General features: G+C 34.7%; 1 protein-coding gene across 1 annotated transcript in view; it reads left to right on the top strand.

Moving 5' to 3' along the window:
- LOC150106785 (uncharacterized) overlaps positions 1–22,608 on the top strand; it is a 602,332-nt gene that overhangs the window by 462,209 nt on the left and 117,515 nt on the right. Inside the window, exons 16-17 of the mRNA XM_090393483.1 lie at positions 117–272; positions 13,866–14,104. Coding sequence (XP_090249609.1) covers positions 117–272; positions 13,866–14,104 — 395 coding nt within the window. The remainder of the gene's footprint in view (positions 1–116; positions 273–13,865; positions 14,105–22,608) is intronic.

Here is a 22,608-nt window from a genome sequence, read left to right as displayed (position 1 = left end):
GTTTAAAATTTAAATTAAAAAAACTTATTTAGCAGCATTCTCCATTTTTAACTAAAGATTTCCAATGTATATATACAGACATACACAACATGTGTTTTTTTTTATTTTTTTTTTAGATAAAACTATTGCTTGGAAAAGAGTTGTTCAAGGAGTAAGAGAGATGTGTGATGTCTGTGAAACAACACTTTTTAATACTCACTGGGTATGCCATCGATGTGGATTTGTGGTATGCATTGACTGCTACAAAGCTAGAAAAAATGGAACTGTTAAGGGTATGTATTTATATTTTCATCTTTGTTATAGCTTCCTTTAGCATTGTTGCATATTTTACTTTAATCACATTTTCAAATAGGCGCTGTTTTATATAACAGTGTGTCCATAATAAATTTAGTTTAATCCTTTACCCAAGTGTAGGCAAACAAAGTTTGCGCCTGAAGTAGTTCAGGACTGAAGCAACTCGTAGCAAAGATGGACCAAGCTCTCATCACTCCTTGTCTCAGTATCACCCATAATGCAAAGTACATCTCCTTGCTGACACGTATAATGTTATGCATTAAGGGAGGGGCCACTACCCAGACCAGTTTCGACCTTTATTGAGGTCTCGTCAGTGGAAGGCAGAAGCAACGGAGAGGTAATATTTACTTATATGATTTGCCAAAAGGTGTACCACCTTATTATTAATTTACTCTGGATTTAGAGAAAGATGTTGGAAGTTGGGAGACTTTTGGGAGATACTGAGACAAGGAGTGATGAGAGCTTGGTCCTTTGCTACGAGTTGCCTCAGTCCTGAACTACTTCAGGTGCAAACTTTATTTGCCTACACTTGGGTAAAGGATTAAACTAAATTTATTATAGTCTAACCAAGTGGAAAATAAACTTCCAACAGTGTGTCCAAATACAAAAATGCAGATTTTTGATTAAATATAAGGTAATGCTCGGTTTTGAATATCCCATTGCATTTCAAGTGAAGAAGTTTGGGACAAAATCCAGAAAAAGGAAGAGCAGATATATCATCCAACCTCTCAATCCTTTAACACAATGGTTGCAAAGTTGCTGATCCAAACAGCAATTGTCAACACACTGTGGGAGACTTTTGCTAAAAGAGCAGCAACATCTTATTCCACACAAGTTCCTTGCTCAAAAAAAATCCCTTCCATTTGAGGCACCTTTCATGGTGGAGGGGAGCCTCTCATGATGATACTTGCCCTTTTCATTCTTATTCTTTGTCTGATCTAGACCATAACGGATGTGCTGTTGCTGATCCTAAAGCTGCAGACACTAGGATGAAATTTTGTCTCAATTTAAGCAACAGCTTAAATTGAGGGGGGGGGGGTCATTCAGACTTAACCTGAATCGGAATGATTCCCCCTGCCCAAGTATAAAACACAAATTTTGAAAAGGCATTTGTATTTAGAATTGCTTCTGTGGAGAAGACGAGCTTCATCCCACAGAATACCAGACCTTTTGAGGTTTCAGGTATTCAATGTAGTATTGATCATTAATTTTCTTTTCCACAGAATTACCTGTCTGACCAAAGTATGTCAAATTACATTCACAAGGGATGTGGTAAACACGGCTAAAGATTAGAGATGACAATTTGTCTTTTATAGATGGTAACAGATGAAAAATTTTGTTGATAGGAAAATGTGGGATTAAATGGAACTTCATAATTCTCCCACAAGGTTCAGAGATGCCAGAAATATAAGGGTTGGAGCTCTGCGGTCTATCGAAGAGCCCCTTAGGTGTTGGAATGTAGTAGTCAATTATCCAGTGTATTTGGCAAGAATTGAATGTTTACTGCCCTCATTAAATCCATGTCTATGAGATAACCATTTCTTGCCTTAAAATCCTTTTGACCACTCAGCCTTTTAGCTGACATCTCTGACTTACTTTTCAGCACTGGACTATTAATTTGAGGGCTTGCTCGGTGTCTGGAATTGCCTTCACATGTTCTGTTTATGCAATGCTCCCTGTTGTGTATTATTTATTCCTCCTTTAGTGTATCTGTTATATCACTCATTTGTCAGTAGACATCAACACTTTAGTTATGTCTGCCAGAAGCAATGATGTGAGGTGGTCTGCTTTTGATTTCTTGAAGCAAGACAATATTGGTGGTCAGCATCAAGTCTGTTGCACTGTAGCATTCTGACAGGGAATTAGGTCTGTCAGAGGGTCTAAGTCTAATTCCAGATGATTAGTTTACAGTTCTCACAGTACCCATCTATAAAAAGGGGGAAATAAAGCTAATGTGAGAATTCCAAGGAATTTCCCTTCTTGCAGATTTCTGCAAGCATATTTGAGAAAAAGCTAAGATCAGTTTTGAAAGGGAAACTTGTAGAAGTGCAAGCTGGATTCAAGCCAAATAGATGTTATTAGGATTAGATTTTTTACTTTAAGGCATAGTTACTCTTGAACTTTAAGTGATCCTTAAAGTCACTTAAGAGTCCAAGGCAGATAACTGAAATAACAGACAACTAATTGGGGCTCCTGACGTATTGTCCAACCCTCACTTTCATATAGTGTGTCACATTATCTACTAACAAGGCCGGCAATTTGGCACTTAACAAATTGTACTCCCTGACAGTTTTGAACTTAACTGATCGAACTGTATTCTGTATTGGCTTAAAATGTTACAACCTGATAAAATGGCATGCCAACTAGGATGACACTTGAAAACTGAAACTCCAGGATATGAGGTGGAATCAAGACAGTCAGCTGTATATGTAAACATAAAGTTAATTGCTTCTTTATACAAGTAGCTCAGTTATTATTTCATATGCAAACTTTTGTTTGCTCACTGTTTGGTTAAAAAAAAAAAGAATGAAAACAAGGCCAAATTTATTATTATAATTTACAAATCAGCTACAGCAAACCTGTTGTAGCTGATTTGCAAATTTTAGCTATATAAGCAGAATTTTCACTGAAAAAAAAAAAAGGCAAATCGAATATGCAAATCAGTAATAGTATTAGACTGGTTGGTATGATAGGAAACAAGTTGAATTTATGAAACAAGTGAAATCATCCAGAACAATGAGTAGAGTTCATAAATAACAGATGGATCTAAGAATTGATTTTGAAGTATAGGGATCACAAGTATTGAGAATGAAGAAAATTAAAGCAGCCAATCTGAGCCACATTTAAATTATTTTTTAAAAAAATGTAAAATTATTAATTTTCAAGAATGCATAGTTAATATAAGATTATACTGTTGCAGAAATAGAATGGGTGCAAAAAAGATAAGGAAAACAACTGCTGTCATCAAATTCATACTGATATACGTGGTACACATATTCTTGGCAGACATACATATTATGATAGTACTATGAAGAGTTTAATACTAACTTCTTATTAATAATTTTCCTCCAAATTAATCTATTATCTTTCAGAACTTCAATATTATCAGGTCATATAAAATAGAACTTTGTTCTAATGAGCATGGAAATGATGAGATCACAGCTGTAATGAGCAAACTGCCACAGTGATTTTAATTTACATACTTCTATACAATTGTCCCTGTTATAATGAGCATACTACACAGATACACCATGCCAATTTTCGTAACTATGCAAATAATTCTTAATGGCTCAGGTAGTTCTTGGAATTGACAAAAACGAAAGGAGTGACTTAGCTTTTATGGACACCTGCATTGGATTATGGGCCAGTTTTTGACCTAATCTTGTCCTTGAGAACCATCCCATTCTACCTACCTCTTCAGTCCTCCTTCACTTTATCCAAACAAACATTGTCACAACTCTAAAATCAGTTAAGAACAAACTCTTTTTGTTCTTAACTGAAACATGTCTACTAAAAGAAAGTTTCTCTTGGTTCACAAAAAAAAAAGTCCGAATATTTCTGAATAAGAACATGGTGCTAAAAATATTGAAGTGTGTAAAAAAATTTTTCTTTGTCACTTTGAACCTCCTTTGCACTCTATCCTCTACTGGGTGGGGTGCTGATCGAGCTTCATTGCTCCATCTTTATCGTGCACTTATACGTTCAAAGCTAGATTATGGGTCCCAAGTCTATGGTTCGGCAAGACAGAGTAACCTACGATGGTTGGATTCCATCCATCATCAGGGTATACAGATAGCTACTGGTGCCTTTCGCACCTCACCCACTCCAAGTCTCTATGTAGAAGCAAATGAACCAGCTCTATCACTTCGACGAAAACAGTTGTCTTTTAATTATGCCCTAAAAATAAAATCTCTCCCCGATCACCCTACATGGAATAGTATCTTCTCTTTGCGTTGGGAAGCTCAATATCACACACATCAAACTGCTATACATCCTTTTGGTATGCGTATTAAAGAAACTATGCAAGCTGTTAGTATAAATGTTGACAACATTAGCTACACTAAACATAACAACATCCCTCCATGGCAGGTTTGCACACCATTTTGCAACCTCTCACTTTGTCAGCTACAGAAATCTTATACCCCATCATCCATCTACCTGCAATTGTTTAATGCACATAGAGCAGCACACGCTGATTTCTTACCCATCTATACTGATGGTTCAAGAACTAACATCTCTGTTGGCTGTGCTGCTGTGTTTCCTGACATTATTATTTCAAATCAGATCCCACCTGACTGCAGTAATTATACAGCAGAGTTACATGCCATTCAGCTTGCACTTGTGCATATAAAAGAAAACTGCTACCAAAGGTGTATAATTTATACAGACTCATTGAGCTCTTTACAAGCTATCTCTTCTCCTATGTATAATCCTCATCCAGTACTTTATGAAGTGCTACACCTGCTTCACAAAATGAAAATCCTTAATTTCAATGTCCAGTTCTGCTGGATTCCCAGCCACATCGGAATCAAAGGAAATGAGGCTGCAGATGCAGCTGCTAAATCAGCCCATACCTTCTCCACATACTATTTGACAGTTCCGTATACAGACTACAGACAACTTATAAGATCAAGGCTAATTGCTCAGTGGGAGTTAACATGGCAAGAAACATCAACAAACAAATTATATAACATTAAACCTGAAATTAAACACTGGTATTCTAGTCAACGTACAAAGAGAAGGGAGGAGGTTGTCCTTGCTAGGCTCCGCATAGGTCACAGTCACCTTACGCATCCTCATTTACTGAGAGCTGATGACCCTCCCATATGTGAAAAATGCAACACACATCTTACTATTCATCATATTCTTGTAGATTGTCAAAAATTTACACGAGAGAGGAATGAAATTTTCACCTATCTAACCAAGCCATATACACTCGAGGAAATGCTAGCAGACTGAGGCAAATTGCATGATGTTTTTAATTTTTTAGAAAGAAATAATTTGTACAAACACATTTGACCATAAATTTGTTTATATGTAAATACTTTTTTGCTTAACTCAACTTTTATCTTTTATTTGTAATATATCTGACCAATTATGTATTATCACAGGCCTTGATCTTGTATATTTGTATCACTCTGCTGTAATTTTGTTAATATGTAAATACCATAATGCTAAACTTAAATTTTATGCATCAATGCTGTATATAATAATTTCTTTTATTAGTATAATAATGTTTGTTGTAATCTTCCTAGATGTAGACACTGCTTTCCTTGACTTGTTTTGTATATACATATGTTAACCTATAATTATCTATTTATGTACTGCTGAAACCTCTGCAGTAATTTTGTTTATATGTAGATATTGTATTACTTAACATGCATTTTGTGTATGCATCTTATTTATTGCTTTATTTTATTTTTCGAATAATCATGTAATGCTGTAGGACATCTTACGTATTTGTGTAGTTTTCTAGTAATTCTGTTTATATGTATTCTAAATTCTGTTTCTACTGCATTACTAAATTTAATTTTCGTACATGCATATTGTATAATAATCCCTTTTTGCCTATTTTTGTACTGCTATAAAGGCATCTATTATAATTTTACATATATGTAGATACTGTGTTCCTTGGCTTAGTGTTTCATATTTTATGTATTAACTTATATTGTTAACTATTTTTGCACTACTGTAATAACCTCTGATCTTGTGTGTTGCTGTGCCCTCTGCAGGAGTTCTGTTTACCTAGAGATGCTGCTTTATGGAATTGTTTTTCTGTAAATGCTTATAACCTTTAGTATGATACAGTATGACCTTTGTAGTTTTTGTACCAACCTCTTCAACAGTAACATCATTGTGGAAGAATAAAGATGGTTGCATCAGCACTGGAAAACAACACAACTGAAACAAAAAAATAAAAAATTTAGAAAGTTCTAGCTTACAAATGTCAATGAAGCACTGCTTCAATGACTACACAAAGAAGTACTGGATTCTCAATAGACAGTCTGATCTTGAAAGTTCAAGCAGAAAAATTTGCTCAACAATTTGGGCACAATGATTTTGTATATAACAATGGTTGGCTGGATCGATCTAAAAACTGCCATAACATCGTTTTGTCAATTTTAAAAAAAAATTAATTGAAATAATGTTATTTTAAGGGTCAAAGCTGTATAACTGAGAGGAGACCTCCACATAGCCTTTAAAGGAATGCGGAGAACCGACCAGGGCTTCTGACCTAATGTCCAATCCTCACCTTCTCGTGGTGCACCCTGTTGGGTATCTACTTTGATACTGAACGAACGAGGATGGGCTGACAATTTGGGATTTAGCCGACCAAATTGTATTCTTATTGGTTAAACCAAAATAAAAAATGATGGTACAACATGACAAAATTTCATGCCGGCTGGGGCGTCGCCCGGTTAAACAAGGCCCCCGTTGTTTTCGCCAGGGAACCAGGGCGAACAGCGAAAAGTCAGCTACTGGAACAAATCTGAAAACAAACCCCAACTCAACATCACCAGAGTTAAAGATCGGTACTATCAACGTAAGAAGCCTGAATGGCAAAGAAATGGAGCTAGCTGAGGAATTAGGTAAGTACCAGATTGACATAATAGGGGTGACTGAAACAAAAAAGACCAAAACTGGTGAGATCTTTCTGAGCAATAAATACAAAATGTTATATTCAGGCAATAACAATCAAGGAAAAGAAGGAGTAGCCATAGTATTCAACACAAAATACGAGGCTAATCTTCTTGAATGGCAGTCAGTCTCAAGTAGAGTAATGTGGGCAAATATGAGAATGGGGAACTGGACAATGAGACTTATTTGTGCCTATGGTCCCACAGAAGGTTCTACTAAGGTAGAAGTGGAGGAATTTTTTGAGGCTTTAGAAAAGGCAACTGACACAATGAAAAAGGAAAAGTTGGTCCTTGTTGGGGATCTAAATAGTAGAGTAGGAAATGATTGTGAGACATACAAAAATATTTTGGGAAAATTTGGAGAAAAGAGCAAAGCTAATAATAATGGCAAATATCTGTTGGATTTCTGCTCAGGACATGGACTGGTTATTACTAACACCATGTTCCAACATAAAAATGTGCACAAATTCACATGGAGAGAAGAGGCTAGGAATAAGAAAAGTCTCATTGACTATGTTATTGTTGATAGTGATGTTTTCTCCCTGGTGCAGGACACCAGAGTGTACAGAGGATTTGAAATTGGAAGTGATCACTATTTAGTCTTGAGCAGGATAAAATTGAATTTCATATTGAAAAGAATAACATATAAGAAAGTTTTAAAGCGAATAAAAGTTGAGCAGCTCTCAGATGTAAACTGTAGACTAAAATACAGAAATATTATTGAAAAGAAAATGAAAGAGTTTGAGAACAGGAATCAAACCTTGGAGATTCAGTGGCAAACTCTGAAGGAAACATTGATTGATTCTGCCAGAGAGGCATGTGGTGGGGTTGTGTGCAAAGATAAAAAAATCAGAACTCCCTGGTGGACACAGGAAGTTAAAGAGGCAGTGAAGGAAAAGAAGAAAGTATATCAAAAGTTCCTTGCAAATAAGTCAGCTTTTACTCTTACAGAATACAGAGACAAATGTAAGAAAGCTAAACAGTGTGTAAAACTAGCTAAACAAAAGTCATGGGAGGACTTTGGCAAGAATATAGAAAATAAATATCAAGAAGGTGGCAAAATATTCTGGTGAATATTTTGCTTAGGAATGGAGGAAAGAGTGCTGTAAAAGGAATTAGAGATGATAAAGGTGAAATGAAAACAGGAGAAAAAGATATCCTTGAAGTATGGAGTAATTACTTTGAAAAACTGCTAAATGAAACAAGCAGTGATGACAGCACAGTGATAAAAAAACACTGACCAGGCATGCAGTCAGAAATACGTATCCATACTTGAAGTAGAAAAAGCCATCAAAGGCTTGAAATGTGGAAAGGCAGCAGGAGTAGATGATATTCGACCAGAAATGCTGAAGTATGGAGGTATAAGAGTCTTACAGTGGCTGCACTGCATAGTTCAGAAAGCCTGGACAGAGGGACGAATTCCCGATGATTGGAGTAGAGCTCTCATAGTACCCATATATAAAAAGGGAAATAAAACTGAATGTGAGAATTACAGAGGTATTTCCCTACTGAGTGTTCCTGGCAAGATCTATGCAAGTATACTTGAGAAACGGTTGAGAAGAATTGTGGAAGAAAAGCTTGGTGAAGAACAAGCTGGATTCAGGCCAAATAGAGGCTGTCAGGATCAGATCTTCACTTTACGACAAATAGTCGAGAAAGCATGGGAATATAACAAAGATCTGTATTTAAGTTTTGTCGATTTGGAAAAGGCATATGACAAGGTGCCAAGAGAGAAGCTATTCAATACACTGCAGTTATATGGTGTCAATGGGGCATTATATCAAGCAATACTTAGTCTTTATTTGAGTTGTGAGTCAGCAGTTAGAATTGAAGGAAGTACAGGAAGATGGTTTAATGTTAAATCTGGTGTGAGACAAGGATGTACATTATCCCCTCTGTTATTCATTATCTATATGGATCACATTATGAAGGAATGTGGTATTAAACCTGATATCAAAATTGGAGATGTTGATGTCAGCTCTTTGCTTTATGCGGATGATGTTATACTTCTAAATAAATCCGCTACAAGTCTGCAAGATTCTCTGACTAAATTGAATAGCTGTTGTAATAGATATGGTATGAAGGTCAGCAATAAAAAGACAAAGACAATGAAAATAGGCAGAATCATTGAAAATGTCAACTGTGTTGTGAATGGAGAACCTGTGGAACAAGTAAAACATTTCAGCTACTTAGGCACAATTTTTACTGAAGATGGTAAACTAAATATAGGAATAGACAACAGAATCAGCCAAGCTGGTATCGTGGGAAGTCAATTGAATAAATTCATATGGAATAAGAAAGAAATTAGTCGGAACACTAAATTAGCTGTATACAAGACTGTGTTCAAACCAGTTTTAACTTATGGATCTGAGAGCTGGGTCAGAAGTAAAACACTTGACCAAAGACTAGAGACCGCAGATATGAGAGTCCTGAGAAAGATTAGAGGCGTGAACAGATGGCATCAATGGCAATATCATATTAAAAATGAGGATATTAGGAAAGAACTTGACATTGTCAGCATCCAGGAATGCGTTAGCAGAGCTAATCTCAGATGGTATGGTCACTTAAATAGAATGGGAGAGGAAAGATTAGCAAAACAAGTGTTCTCTGCCAGGTTGGCAGGAAAACGACCCAGAGGAAGACCAAGATATAGGTGGATTGATACGGTACAAAGTGCCTTAGACGATAGAAATATAAGATCTGATAATGTTGGAGTCTTGACAAGTAACAGACTGATTTGGAGGAAAATTGTAGATAGGAAGTTAGTAATGATGTAATTTTTTCATGTAGTACTGTCATATCCAGTACACCCCTTGAGGGTACATGGCAGGAATTTGATGATGATGATGATGATGTTATTATTAATTAGTATGGTTTTTAATTACAAAGAAATAAACTGTATTTAATATTAAGTGTATTGTAGTTTATACAAGCATATTCATACAAATAATATCTAGGTATGTAATATTTATTTCTTCTCTAATACTTTTGTTTATTTAATCTATTTTCATATTAAGTTATTGAGAATTAAAAAAAAGATTAGGTAGATATAACTCATTACTGATGCAGTGGATGATAGTTATAATGAACTTTTTGCTGGTCCCCCAGTTCTCGTTATTCAAGTTCAACTGTATTTGTCTTCTAAAGCACTTCTTATTGTATCAATCCACCTAGATCTGGGTCTTCCTCTAAGTCATAGTTGTCAACTCTTCTCACTCACTCCTGAATGCTAACAATTTCAAGTTCCTTCCTAATATCCTAGTTTTAAATATGATTCTTTGTTGATGCCATCTTCTTGCTCTAATCTTTCTCAGAACTCTCATCTATGATCTTCAGTCTTTGAACAAGTGTTTTATTTTTAACCTAGCTCTTAGATCTATTTGTTAAATATGGTTTGAACACCATCTTGTATATAGTTGAGTGTTCTGGCTGCTCTCTCTTATTTCACGTGGTTACTCCTGCCATAGTAGCTCTGTGTGTTCTGTTGTCTATTTATATTTGATTTGCCAACTTCACTAAAAATTTTGCCTGAATAACTGAAAAGTTTTACTAGTTCTATTGATTTCCCTTTTAAGATGTTCAGCCATTATTTTCAGCCTTTCTATCTGTCTTTTTATTGCTGACTTTCATCCTAAATTGTATTAACACTTATTTAAAGAATCCTGCTGACCTACTGGATTTATTTAATAGTGTTGATATCTGCATAAAACAAAGAGCTACCCTTACAACTAGCTTAATTGTGAAGATACACCATCTGCAAACTTTGTTTGCTTACACTGGGATAAAGGATAAACTAAGAATATAATTTCTTGACAAGTTTAGTTTAATTTGATATCTACAGTTCTGATATTGTGGTTGACATTCCACCTTCTTTTAGATAATGAATAAAGAGCTGAGATAGTGCACCCTTGTTTTACACATCAAACTGCATTCCTGTACTTCCATCAGTTATAACTGCCATCTTACTACTTAAGCTACGTATGTTGTATAATGTTTCATTTACTCTATATATTATTATTAGCAAACCTCCAGGAAGTCGAGAACTCAAGTGAGGCTATACATCATTCACACCAGCTGTCATACCTTCTTTTAAACTAATTCTCTCTTTATTTGCACTCACTACTTCAACAAACAGACAGTTCCACATTCTCACATTTCTGCGAGAAAAAAATCTAGCTCTCATCCCCTTTCTTAATCTCTACAAATGCTCATCTGCTCACCACCTTCCATATAATGAAAATTTTCATTAACCAATATCTTGTAACACCCACAAAGAAGGTTATAAACTTTTATCATATTACAACATTTTTTTTCTATCAACATCTGCAGTCCACATGCAAGAGTCGTTTGGAAAAATTTGGTAAAAAAAATAAGTTAAATACATTTTTTTGATAAAAATCACCTTTATTTCTCAACATAGTCTTCGTCAAGGTCAATACTTTTGGTGCAGCGAGTTTCCAACTTTTTCATCCCATCTAAAAATTAGGATTAGTCAAATTGTGCAAAGTAGTCATTGACAGCCTTGATGACATCCTCATTCGAAGAAAATTTTTTCCCACCAAGCCAATTTTTAAGTTTAGGAACAAGAAGTAGTCGCACAGGGTCAAGTCCAGAGAATACAGTGGATGTTGAACCAATTCAAAACCCGATTTGTGCAATTTTGCCATTGGGACGGTGCATTGTCTTGATGAAAGAGCGCTTTTTTGTGTGCCAATCTTGGCCTTTTTTTTTTTTTTTCCCTTCAGTTCTTTTAAACGGTCCAACAGTGACACATAATAGACTCCTGTTATTGTCTTACCCTTTTCCAAATAGTCTACATGATAATTCCTTGGGAATCCTAAAAAACAGTGGCCACCAGCTTACCAGACTGTCTTTGATTTTTTTGGCGCTCTGTCACCAGGCATTGTCTACTGTTTTAACTGCTGCTTGAACTCAGGTGTGTAGTAGTGGATCCAAGTTTCGTCTACAGTCAAAAGCATTTCATCTTCAATGGACTTACGACCATGTTTAATCTCATTTATCCAAAATTAAATAATCTTTAATGCTGGTACAGAGTCCCATCAACTGCATCTAACTCGGCTTTGATCTGCACAGCCATCTACTTCTTCAAATAAAAGTGTTTTATCACTGCACAGAACTCGTTTTTCTCCATTTTTATGAAAAATGCGAACACAATCATTTTAAATGTTTGCCAAGCAAGAACTACGTATCGCATGTGGCTAAAATTTTGTCATGGGTCACGAAAAGGATGATATGTGCTGATACTGGTATGAATGAATGAATTGTGTTGCCGTCTATTGGAAATTTACCAAACTTTTGTATTCTCAGTCTGTCCTCATCATTTGTTTTATCCAATGTCATATTTTAAGTCTGCACAGTAGTCCAGTTGCAGCCATAACAATGCTTGGCTTCCATAGAAATGACATCCATATCCTTCCATGTGAATGTTTGTTTTATCATCTGAGTTGTATTTGAAATTTTTACTATGTATCCTTTAAACGTCAACTTCCTGCCTATCATAAATTCTAAATCTCTGTTTTCCTTCATTTCTCCAAGTTGGCAAGCATAATTTCACCAATACGATATTCTGAACAGCTTTTCTCTTGTGCCTTGTACATGTCTTATGCTGTTTACAGATCCTCGTCATATTCCCATGATTTCTCATCTGTTTGTCTAAAAGTAAAAATTTGATCCTGACAGCCTCTATTTAGCCTAAAACACAGCTTGCTCTTCTGTTTCCCTTTCACGCTTTTTCTTAGTCTCTTACAGCCTAAATCTTACCTAGAACACTCAGTATCAAAAACACTTCTGTAATTCTTGCATTTTTATATTTCCATTGTTATAGATGGATGCTACTGAGAGCTCTACTCCAGTTATTTGGAATTCAACCTTCTGAACAAGCCTTCTGAATTATGCAGTATAACCATTGTTAAATGTTTGCACCTCCATATTTGAGCATTTCTGGTGAATATCAACTCCAGCTGTCTTTCCATATTTCAATTTTTGGTGGCTTTTTCTGTTGGTATGTACTTATTACATTCTGTTTGAATATTTTCTGCAGCTGTTCCTTCACTTATTTCATTTAGCAATATTTTCAAAGAAATTACTCCAGGCACTGTCTTCACCTTTAGTTTTCATGCCACCTTGATCATACTTCATCTTCTTTATCTTCCTTTATAGCACTCTTTCTTTCATATTCCTGCTCATTTTGCTTTGAACAAGTGTTCAGTGCAAATCTGGCAGCTTGAAAGACCTAGAAAAGGAGATAGGTTGGTGTAAATAGGTCTGCCTTGATGATCATAATGTAATTGAGCAAATCAGTGATATAATGAATAAACAGAACAGTTATTTGTTAGCTGTCTCATCATGTTTATTCTAATCCCATGAAACTACTTTCTTGAAATTGAACGAATACACACACTTGAAATTATTTATTTTAGTATTGCAAGTGCATTTATGGAAAGATGGTGCAGACGTTTTTAGACATATATAACATTCAAAATGTAATAGGAATTTACATTTTCTTTTATCAATAATATAGCTAACCAGACCAATATCTTGCACGATTGACTGTTAAAAAAATTTGTAGCATATTCTATAAATAATATGTTACAAAAATGTTTTAGACTGGAGTTTACATTACACTCTTTGCACTCCAACAAGCAGCCGTGAGTTTGAATTCTGTTATCCAGTGGCTGGTTTCTACCCTGCTTATTTATAGACTCAAAATAGAAAAATTTAAAACGTTCCCTATTTGATCTCTGAAATAGGATTTCTAACAGTTTACAACTTTGAGATTTACAGACACTTTTTAAACTTTTACTATTATGCATACATACTAGCAGTAGTACATTACTGGTAATTATCTTGCATTCATTTCAGTTTATGTATTTAAGTCTTTTTAAAGGAAGACTTTTTTTATTTTTTTTTTAGAAGAGGAGAATCTTCCTAAAGATAGAGATGAATTCCAGTGGTTGTTTTGCACAACCAAACAGCCACATCAACAAGATAAATTGATGATGACACAAATTATTGCAGGATCAGCTCTTTATGATGTCGGAAAAATTCTTCATGACATAAGAGAAAAGTGGAAAATACCTGCTTATTGTAAATGCATTCCAAGAGAGGTAGAGGAGCCTAAAGCCAAAAACTTCTCTAATGGTATTTGTAAGGTAAGAATAAGTCTGGAGATTCACTACTGCTGTTTATAACTATGTAAACTCCTGGATAAATGTTATACCTAGTTTCTCTTGGTTAAATTGTTATACCAAATTGAGTTCAAAGAGCTCTTTGAATGAATTGTATAACTTTTACCATTCTCTGTCATATTCCCAAGTATTATTATTGACAATAATGTTAAATAGAATCGCAGATGCAGAAAATATATCAGCCATTTTGCCACCTTCATGATATTTATGTCTTATCTTACCTAACTCTTCCTATGGCACACTGTGAGCTACTGGTAGAACTTTCAATAAGATTTGTTTCTTATTTTCCTTGCCTGCCTTTAACTTTACAGTTACTCTCATTACATGCTCGCTTCCTTGGCTGAATCAGTCAGTGTTTCTTCAGATTTTGCCATTCATTCTTGAAGGTTTGAATTTTGTTTTCAAACTTTCATTTTTTTTTTCTCTCCAATAACCATATGTTTGATTCTATAATTTGCCTCTTGCTCAATGTTTGATTCTTTTTAAAACTGTCATGCGTATTCTTTTATCAGTATAATACTGATTTTTATTGTTTGAAAGTAAATTATGGTCACTTCCTGTTTTTCACTTATGTATCCTGAACCAATGTTGAAGATATTTTCAACAATAATAAGTGGCTCCTTAGCACAATTGGAAGAACGATGATGCATTGTGTCCTTCATTTGGAAAAGAACTGAATTTGATTCTCATCATCATCATGGCGAGAGGAATCTTTATATGGGTTTTTTTTTTTTTTCAATTGAAAGTGAGTTAGCAAATCTCACATGAAGATAAGTTTTTTTTCCCCTGAAACTTGGGTTTTACATCCTATATACAGATAAATCAATCAACTATGAGAACACATACAATTTACAGCAGTGGCGGCTCGTGGCTTGAAATCGTGGGGGTGCTGCAACTTTCGAAATATACATACATACTGTAAGTGCAGTGTATACGTGTTTGGATAAAATATCAATTAAAAATTTTTTTTTTAATTAATCATGAAAGAATATTGTTTATTATCGATAAAATTATACAGTTTGATATAATTCAAAATTACTTAAAAATGAAATATATTCTTGTTTTGTTTCGTGAAAAAATAGTTTATTATCGATAAAATTATACAATTTAGTATAATTCAAAATTACTTAAAAATGAAATCCATTATCATAACCCCAATGATGTTCTAAAATAAAAACACTAACAAATGTTATGTCTTTAATTGTAATGTCCAAATATTTAAAGAGAAGGAGTAAACATGATAACACTACAAACACTCTGCTACTGGCACAAACTGCATATAAACAACAATGGAACTGCACGACAGTGCCGGATTACACTAATAGCTCACATCTCACTATGACGTGCATATGCTTGCGTGCGTAGCAATATGACACTGTGGTAAACACAGTGCTGCTAGCATCCTTCGTCCTCCAAAGTGCTACAAGATGGATTTTTATTATTTTTTATACAAGATAAGAGAATTGTATATGATTGTTGATAATAAAATTAAATATTACAAGCAAATATATTTATATATTGAGAAAAACCTGGGGGTTCTGCAGTGCCTATGCATGAGCCACCCCTGATTTACAGTCAGTGTATGCTACTGGCAGTGGTGGGGGCAGTAGTAGTTTGGTGTGTTCTTGTTGATAGTGGTTTTAGTGTAGTCGCAGGATTAAGTAAGGGGACAGTGAGTTGTAGTGAAGTAGTATTACCCTCACACAACTTTTTACTCCTTTGAGGTGTCACGTGATAGTAATATAATAAAAGTCGTACTATTTCTTGGATACTTATGAATATTTTATTTGGTATATGGTTTTGCCATTTCACGACCTGAGGGTTCTTACAGGTAGAGGAACATTTATTCCCTGAACCCCCACCCCCTTCCCCAAATCTTGTTCCTTATCCAAAAAGTGCCCCAAGGCTATACAACAGAATTGTGTATATCACACTTGTCTTTCACTGAAATTTCCATCTTCATTTTTTCTGTTTATACCAAAACCTGAAATAGCTGCCAGCAAACTACAGTCAACTTATAACGAAGTAATAGGATGACATAAACATTTGTTATACAGAATTACTTTCAACATAGCATGGTGCCTAATTTGGACCTTTATATGGGAGTTTTCATTTGTTTATGATACTAGTATTTGCTTTAGTGAAAATTGACTATATCAACATATGCAAAATTACACAGAGAATGCAAAGCTCTTTTTGGCGATGATTAAAATTTATCTAACTGGGTTATATAGATGCCGAATAAATAGGATTACATTGAATAAAAATGATTAATTTTGACATACCTTGTGTGCATTTTTTGAATCAAAAAAGCCCCAACCATGCCCAGAAATTATTGCAACCACACCTGTAAACAAAGAATAAGAAAAAAAGACATCAGTAAACACACTGACCTTTTTTTAATATTGCTCAACTGAATAGCATCATCCATTTGGGAAAATGTCAACCTTCTTTATACAGATGGGGGTTGGAAGAATCGACAGGATCTCTATAACCAGTTAAGAAACTATTCCAAGGACATTCTTATAGAAACAACCACACAAAGAACACAGAACAACTCCTTTGTGCAAAATCCATCTGGGGAATACTGATAACAGTTATGCCCCCACACACGCACCCTTTGAACTGCATGGAGGAGTAATAATGGAGTGGGACCTCCTCGTTCCAGATGAAGAGACCATGCTCTGAATTTAAACACCAAGAGGTGACAAATTATAATGAGAATCTTTATTATAATTAGGGGATTTTCTTATATAGTAGAATGTGTGGAGTATCCATAACTATAGAATAACACGTATGCCACAATTATTTTTTATGTAAATAATTTGTCTTATGTATCATAAGACATCATCAGTACAATTATCAAACAATAATAGGAATTGAATTTAAAAAAAAAATATAAAAAAATAGTAGTGCGCATGCTTAAATTGGAATCCCGCTACGTGTAAAGTTGCATTTTCATTGATTAAACCTGGCTGAAATTAAAAGTAATTTAATTAAAATATAACAGATAAATATATTTAATTCTTACAATTCAACTCAGAAAAGAAGAACTCGCTGGACTCATACCATTATTATTTTTATGGCTATTTTGCCTGCTTTTATACCATATATTCAAGGCATCTCTGAACATGCAGCAAAAATTATGAAAAAATATCAATTTTCTGCTATAAACCCATCAACCAAATTCACAACTTGCCACCTTCAACAAAAGACCAATGATGCTACCTGGCGTATATGATGTACCATGTTTGTGTAACTTGTCTTACTATGGACAAACAGGAAGATCTGTAAATAAACACATCTCTGAACATCAAGACCACATCTTATCAGATCTCACAGATCTGGCCTTGCACAACATTGAATCGAAAACACTAACCACAGGATCCAATGGCAAAATGCTAAGCTGCTGCATAGATCCATATATAATCATGAGCTTTATATAAAGAAAGTACTGAAGCCTTACTTCATAGACCTAATCTTAATCAGAATAACTGTCTCACTATTCCAAAAGTTTTGAAAATTGTTATCCTCAATTGTATTAAATAAATTTGTTATATTTGAATTTAATTTAGTTTTAATATTCCGTTAGGTTTAATCTTGAAACATGTGACTGTATTCGTAGAGCGATTCCAATTCAAGTATGCACGTTACTGTTTTTTGAATTCAGTTCCTATTGTACTGATGATGATGTAAAAAAAAAATATTGTTGGTTGTTTTATTTTATGTTATCAATTAAATCTTATAATTAATTCTTGTTCGGCTTCGTCTTTGAAAAATCTGTTAATTTTGTTATTTACTTATATGTTATGTTTTGCCCCTTGTCTAATCTTAATCCTTGGTAGTACTTCAAACTTATGGCTGCTGCTAATATATTGCTCGAGTGTCTGAAACTTTGATAACAAAGACAGTGCCTTGTGCTAAAGCCAGATTCTTTGTTAGATTACTAGTGCTCAATCTGATTAAAAATTTTGGAAATTTATTTGTTTAAGCTGCACCACCAAAATTTACAGGATAAGAGAATTTTTTTTTCTCTATCTTATTCCTATACTATAATCGTATATGTTTCTCAATTTGCAGTTGTTACTATATCAAAATACATACGCATAGATTCTGTTTATGAGCAGTGCATTGAATTTAGTGATCAGGCAAGTTATTTGTTTGACAAGAAAAGAATTTATTCATTACTAAGAAAAAGAGATATACGATTGTCATTCAATAAATTCAACTGAGTCTAGCATATAGGGTCTATTAAGCAACTCGATATAATATATACACTCCTGTCCCTTAACTAATCTTGAACTTTTCAGGGACCACGTGCCTAGAAACTTATCCCTTAAAAAAACTTTAGCTTATTTTAGATTATCATCACATAAAACTCGGGTTCAGGAATTATCTATTAACACCAGATTTTATTAAACTCTATAACTTAGCTATGATCTCTAATGGTATAGTTTCTAAATTCCTGCATTACTACATAAAATACAATTCCAGTTAATTTTCATTCACCGTCACAAAATTTACTAATTTTCTTCCTACTAGACAAATGGAAAGTTCTTACTTGGTAGCGAAGTCAGGATCTCTCTGGCTTTTTTTTTGCGAACATCTTTTGAATTCCTATGGCTCGTAATTTCACATTGGTTTCTTCGTAGACGAGTTTCTTTTGCTGCTATGTTCCTCTGGCCTTTGCTTCTTGTATGTAGGTCTGGGAATATGGTACGGTCATGATAGCTCAGCTGCCATTGTCCGACTTCGTATTTCCACATAATCTCCTCGGGTTACGTTGCCTTCATTGCCGTACAGAGTCCTAAATCTTGCATCGGAATTCTACTTGACCACATAACAGCACTCGGACACCCCACTCCCGACCGTACTGGAACATTGCTCCCTGGAAACAACGGGAAAAAAAGCCCCTTTTCGTCGTCATAAATCTCTATATATCCTGCTCCGATGACCTTCCCCCTCTTACATCATCGTCCACTCGGCACCTCGATACTGTGCACCCAATACCGTTGCTTGTCGTTGCATTTCCACAGGAAACCCCTACGCAACGTTGGCCTTTACATTCGTGTTAGCCTCAGATCACTAATTAATCCTCTTATTTTGTCTGGAACTTTAGCTTGACCTTGGTATACTTATGCACAATTCACCACACATACAATTTTTATTTTTCTCATACAAAACACTCGATAATACAATATTCAAAATTTAAAGCAAAAGACATTAACGTTATTTCATTTACACTCAATTTCTCTTATTAACAGACAAGTATTTTAGCAGGATTTTTGATACTTGTTAAATCTGAACAATAGGTATTATATTACTATAATTCCTTCTATTCAAGATTTAACAATGTCTTTTGATACATATGACGAAATATTTACATAATAAGAAAAAAGTTAACTGTGGCATACGTGTTGTTCTATAGATACATAGGGAATGGTTACCTTATTCCCACCAGGAATATCACCCTTGCCTTTAGCAGGATATCTAAACTGCCCAATTAGGCACTACATCCCAAACCATTTTCAGTGCCTTAAATTTGGAAGTACGGTCATTCTGAAACTGCCGGTTGAGGTGCCTGTTCAGTGTGGCAGTAAGCATCATGATAACAAAGACTAAGTACCAAACACTAAAATGACCTAATTGTAAAGAGGATCACCCAGCATACTCCTGAACATGTAACAGGTGTAAGGATGAAAAAGGACATTAAAAAAAATTAGAACTGAGCAGAGCATCCCAGGAGGCAAAGAGACAGTATACCATAGAAATAGCAATCCAGTGGTGAACCTTCTTACACTGAGAAAACTACTGTAAAAGGGAAAAAGTAGCTCTAGGAACCTTAGCATGTATCTTGATCCCACCTTATAACTACAATATCCCTGAATGGTATGATTTGCTTTTGTTTAGAGCAGTGATGGCAAACTTTTTTACCCAGGTGTGTCAAACATCTTTTTTTTTTAAAATTGACGTTGTTGATGTGCCACTTGCATACATGCATTATAAATTTAACTACTTAATCATAGATGGTAACTTATACAATTAATTTAATAAACTGAAATTACTGAAATTAGTTTTTTCATCAGAATACCAATATTTTTCAACATCCAAGGTGTGTCACCTGAAACCCTCAAGTGTGTCAGTGCTGACACGCGTGTCATAGGTTCGCCATCACTGGTTTAGAGCATATAAAAGAGAAAAATCATATGGGCTCAATCCTGAGCACATGCTAAAAATGGTTCCTAATTAAAATAATTATTGATTGTGCTTCACAGAGAATTGAGGACTTCTGATCCATTAATAGATAACATGGATATCCCCACTCCTCAGGAAGATAAAACAATTAATATAAAGAGCACCCCCCCAGAAGGAGGCGAATTAGGTGACGTCTTGATATTTTTCCAGAAGAAATGGACGCTGGTCATCCCCAATTCTTAAAGAAAAAATACAAGCCTAATAAACTATCTGAAATGTTGGAAGCCACATGATGCCACCAAAAATAAAGAAAACATTACTACAATGGAATTGTTGGAGATTCCATCAGAACATCAATGACATCCAGACCTTACAGAATTATATACTATTTTGCCTGCAGGAAATGTACCTGAAGCCTGATGTATCATTTGTAAGGACAGTGGATGGACCTGTGCATGGAGTAGTCACTATCCTCGTGAATGAACATTGAGGATGCGACAAGGAAGGAAGTCCCACTTAACACAAAGAGGCAGTTACCATCTCTTATAACAGTATGCTGCACCTACTTTCCTCCTCCTGCAGATATCTCATGGGATGTCCTTCATGATATCATCTTTAACGGTACCTGTAGCATAACTATAAATAATAAATTACACAATAATTACAGTAATTAACTTTAATGAAATAAAGGTACAAATACATAGTCAGTGTAGACAACAAGCAATTCAAAGGAATGGAATACAAAGTACATAATAGTCGGTGGATTACCAATTAAAACAGAAATTAATATTAATAAAATATTATTAAATAATTCTTAAAAACTGTTTCTTTGATGGTTACATAAGATAAAAATCTCCCAAACTTTTTGGAGATTCTTATCTCCCAATTAAAGACTTGATAACACCTCTCAAAAATTGATGATATCAAATCTTTAATTAATAGAGCACATAAAGTGTGCTCCTCTCCCTCAAGCTTACAACAAGAACTTTTTACTATCAAAATGTTAATGGAATTTAATGGTTATAACCCTAATCAAATCCAGCAGGTAATTGACTTCTATGTTCCAACACCTCAGGATTCTTAAACAGACCACAGCGTTCCAATCCCTTATATTTCTGACATCTCTGAACCGATTGGTAGAATTTTGAAGAAGTATCATCTCATTCCCACATATTTTCCTATCAACAAAATTTCTCACCTCTTGCCATCTACAAAAGACAAACTGGCACCTCTATCATTAACTGGTGTTTACCAGACACTATGTGAATGTAATTTAACATACTTTGGACAAACAAGCCATTCTGTGGAAAAAAGAATGAATGAACATCAATATTAAATTGAATACATGAAACCTCAAAAGTCTGGTCTGCCACAACATAGTATTGACACTAAACACAATATCCAGTGGGATAAAGCTCGTCTTCTCCATAGAGCTTTTCAAGGAAAGTTGCGAAGCTCTTTTACATTGACCAAATCTGAATCGAAATGATTGTCTCTCTCTCTCCCATTGGATAAGATTCTTATCTTATGTAACCATCAAAGAAATAGTTTTTAAGATTTACTTAATAATATTTTATTAATATTAATTTCTAGCACACAGCAACAGTTTTAATTGGTAATCCACCGACTGTTATGTACTTAGTATTCCATTCCTTTGAATTGTTTGTTGTCTTACTGATGTACTGTTAATTTCAGTATGAAATATTAGTACTTTTATTTCATTAAAGTTAATTACTGTGGCTATTGTGTAATTTGTTATTCATGATATCATATTGCAGTTACCTGCCTCACTTTTACTTTTAATGGAGAATTTAAATGATTACAACACTGTGGGATCCTGCCTAAACATAGGATCTGTTTTAAGAGTCATGCATTTTTGCAAAGTTAACTGGATAATTGAACAGCTTCCTCCAACTGTAATAATACCCTCTATGTGGATGTCACTACCATCTTGTGGCATTCATGTATTTATGATGGTCATAGAAAGACAGCTGCAACAAGCCATTGAACATCATTCAAATAGGCGCTTGTCTGTCATTTCAAAAATTTCCCAGCAGAATGCAGTTTATGTGCATTACTGAATTTCTCTCTCAACTTGAGTTAGGAAAAAAAACTATCAAAAGCCTGCTTTGTGGAAAGGCAGTTGGAGTAGATGATATTCAACCAAAAATAAATATTCAAATATGGAGATGTAAAAGTTTTGTAGTTGATACACTGCATAATTCAGAAGTCCTAGTTAAAAGGTCAAATTCCAGATAATCATCTGGATTTCC

The sequence above is a fragment of the Typopeltis vanoorti genome, chromosome 5 (genome assembly GCF_054136105.1).
Source record: "Typopeltis vanoorti isolate ZY-2024b chromosome 5, IOZ_Tvanoo_1.0, whole genome shotgun sequence".
Classification (NCBI taxonomy): Eukaryota; Metazoa; Arthropoda; class Arachnida; order Uropygi; family Thelyphonidae; genus Typopeltis; species Typopeltis vanoorti.
Note: the sequence above shows the minus strand (reverse complement) of the source record. Positions and strands in the feature narration are given on the sequence as shown.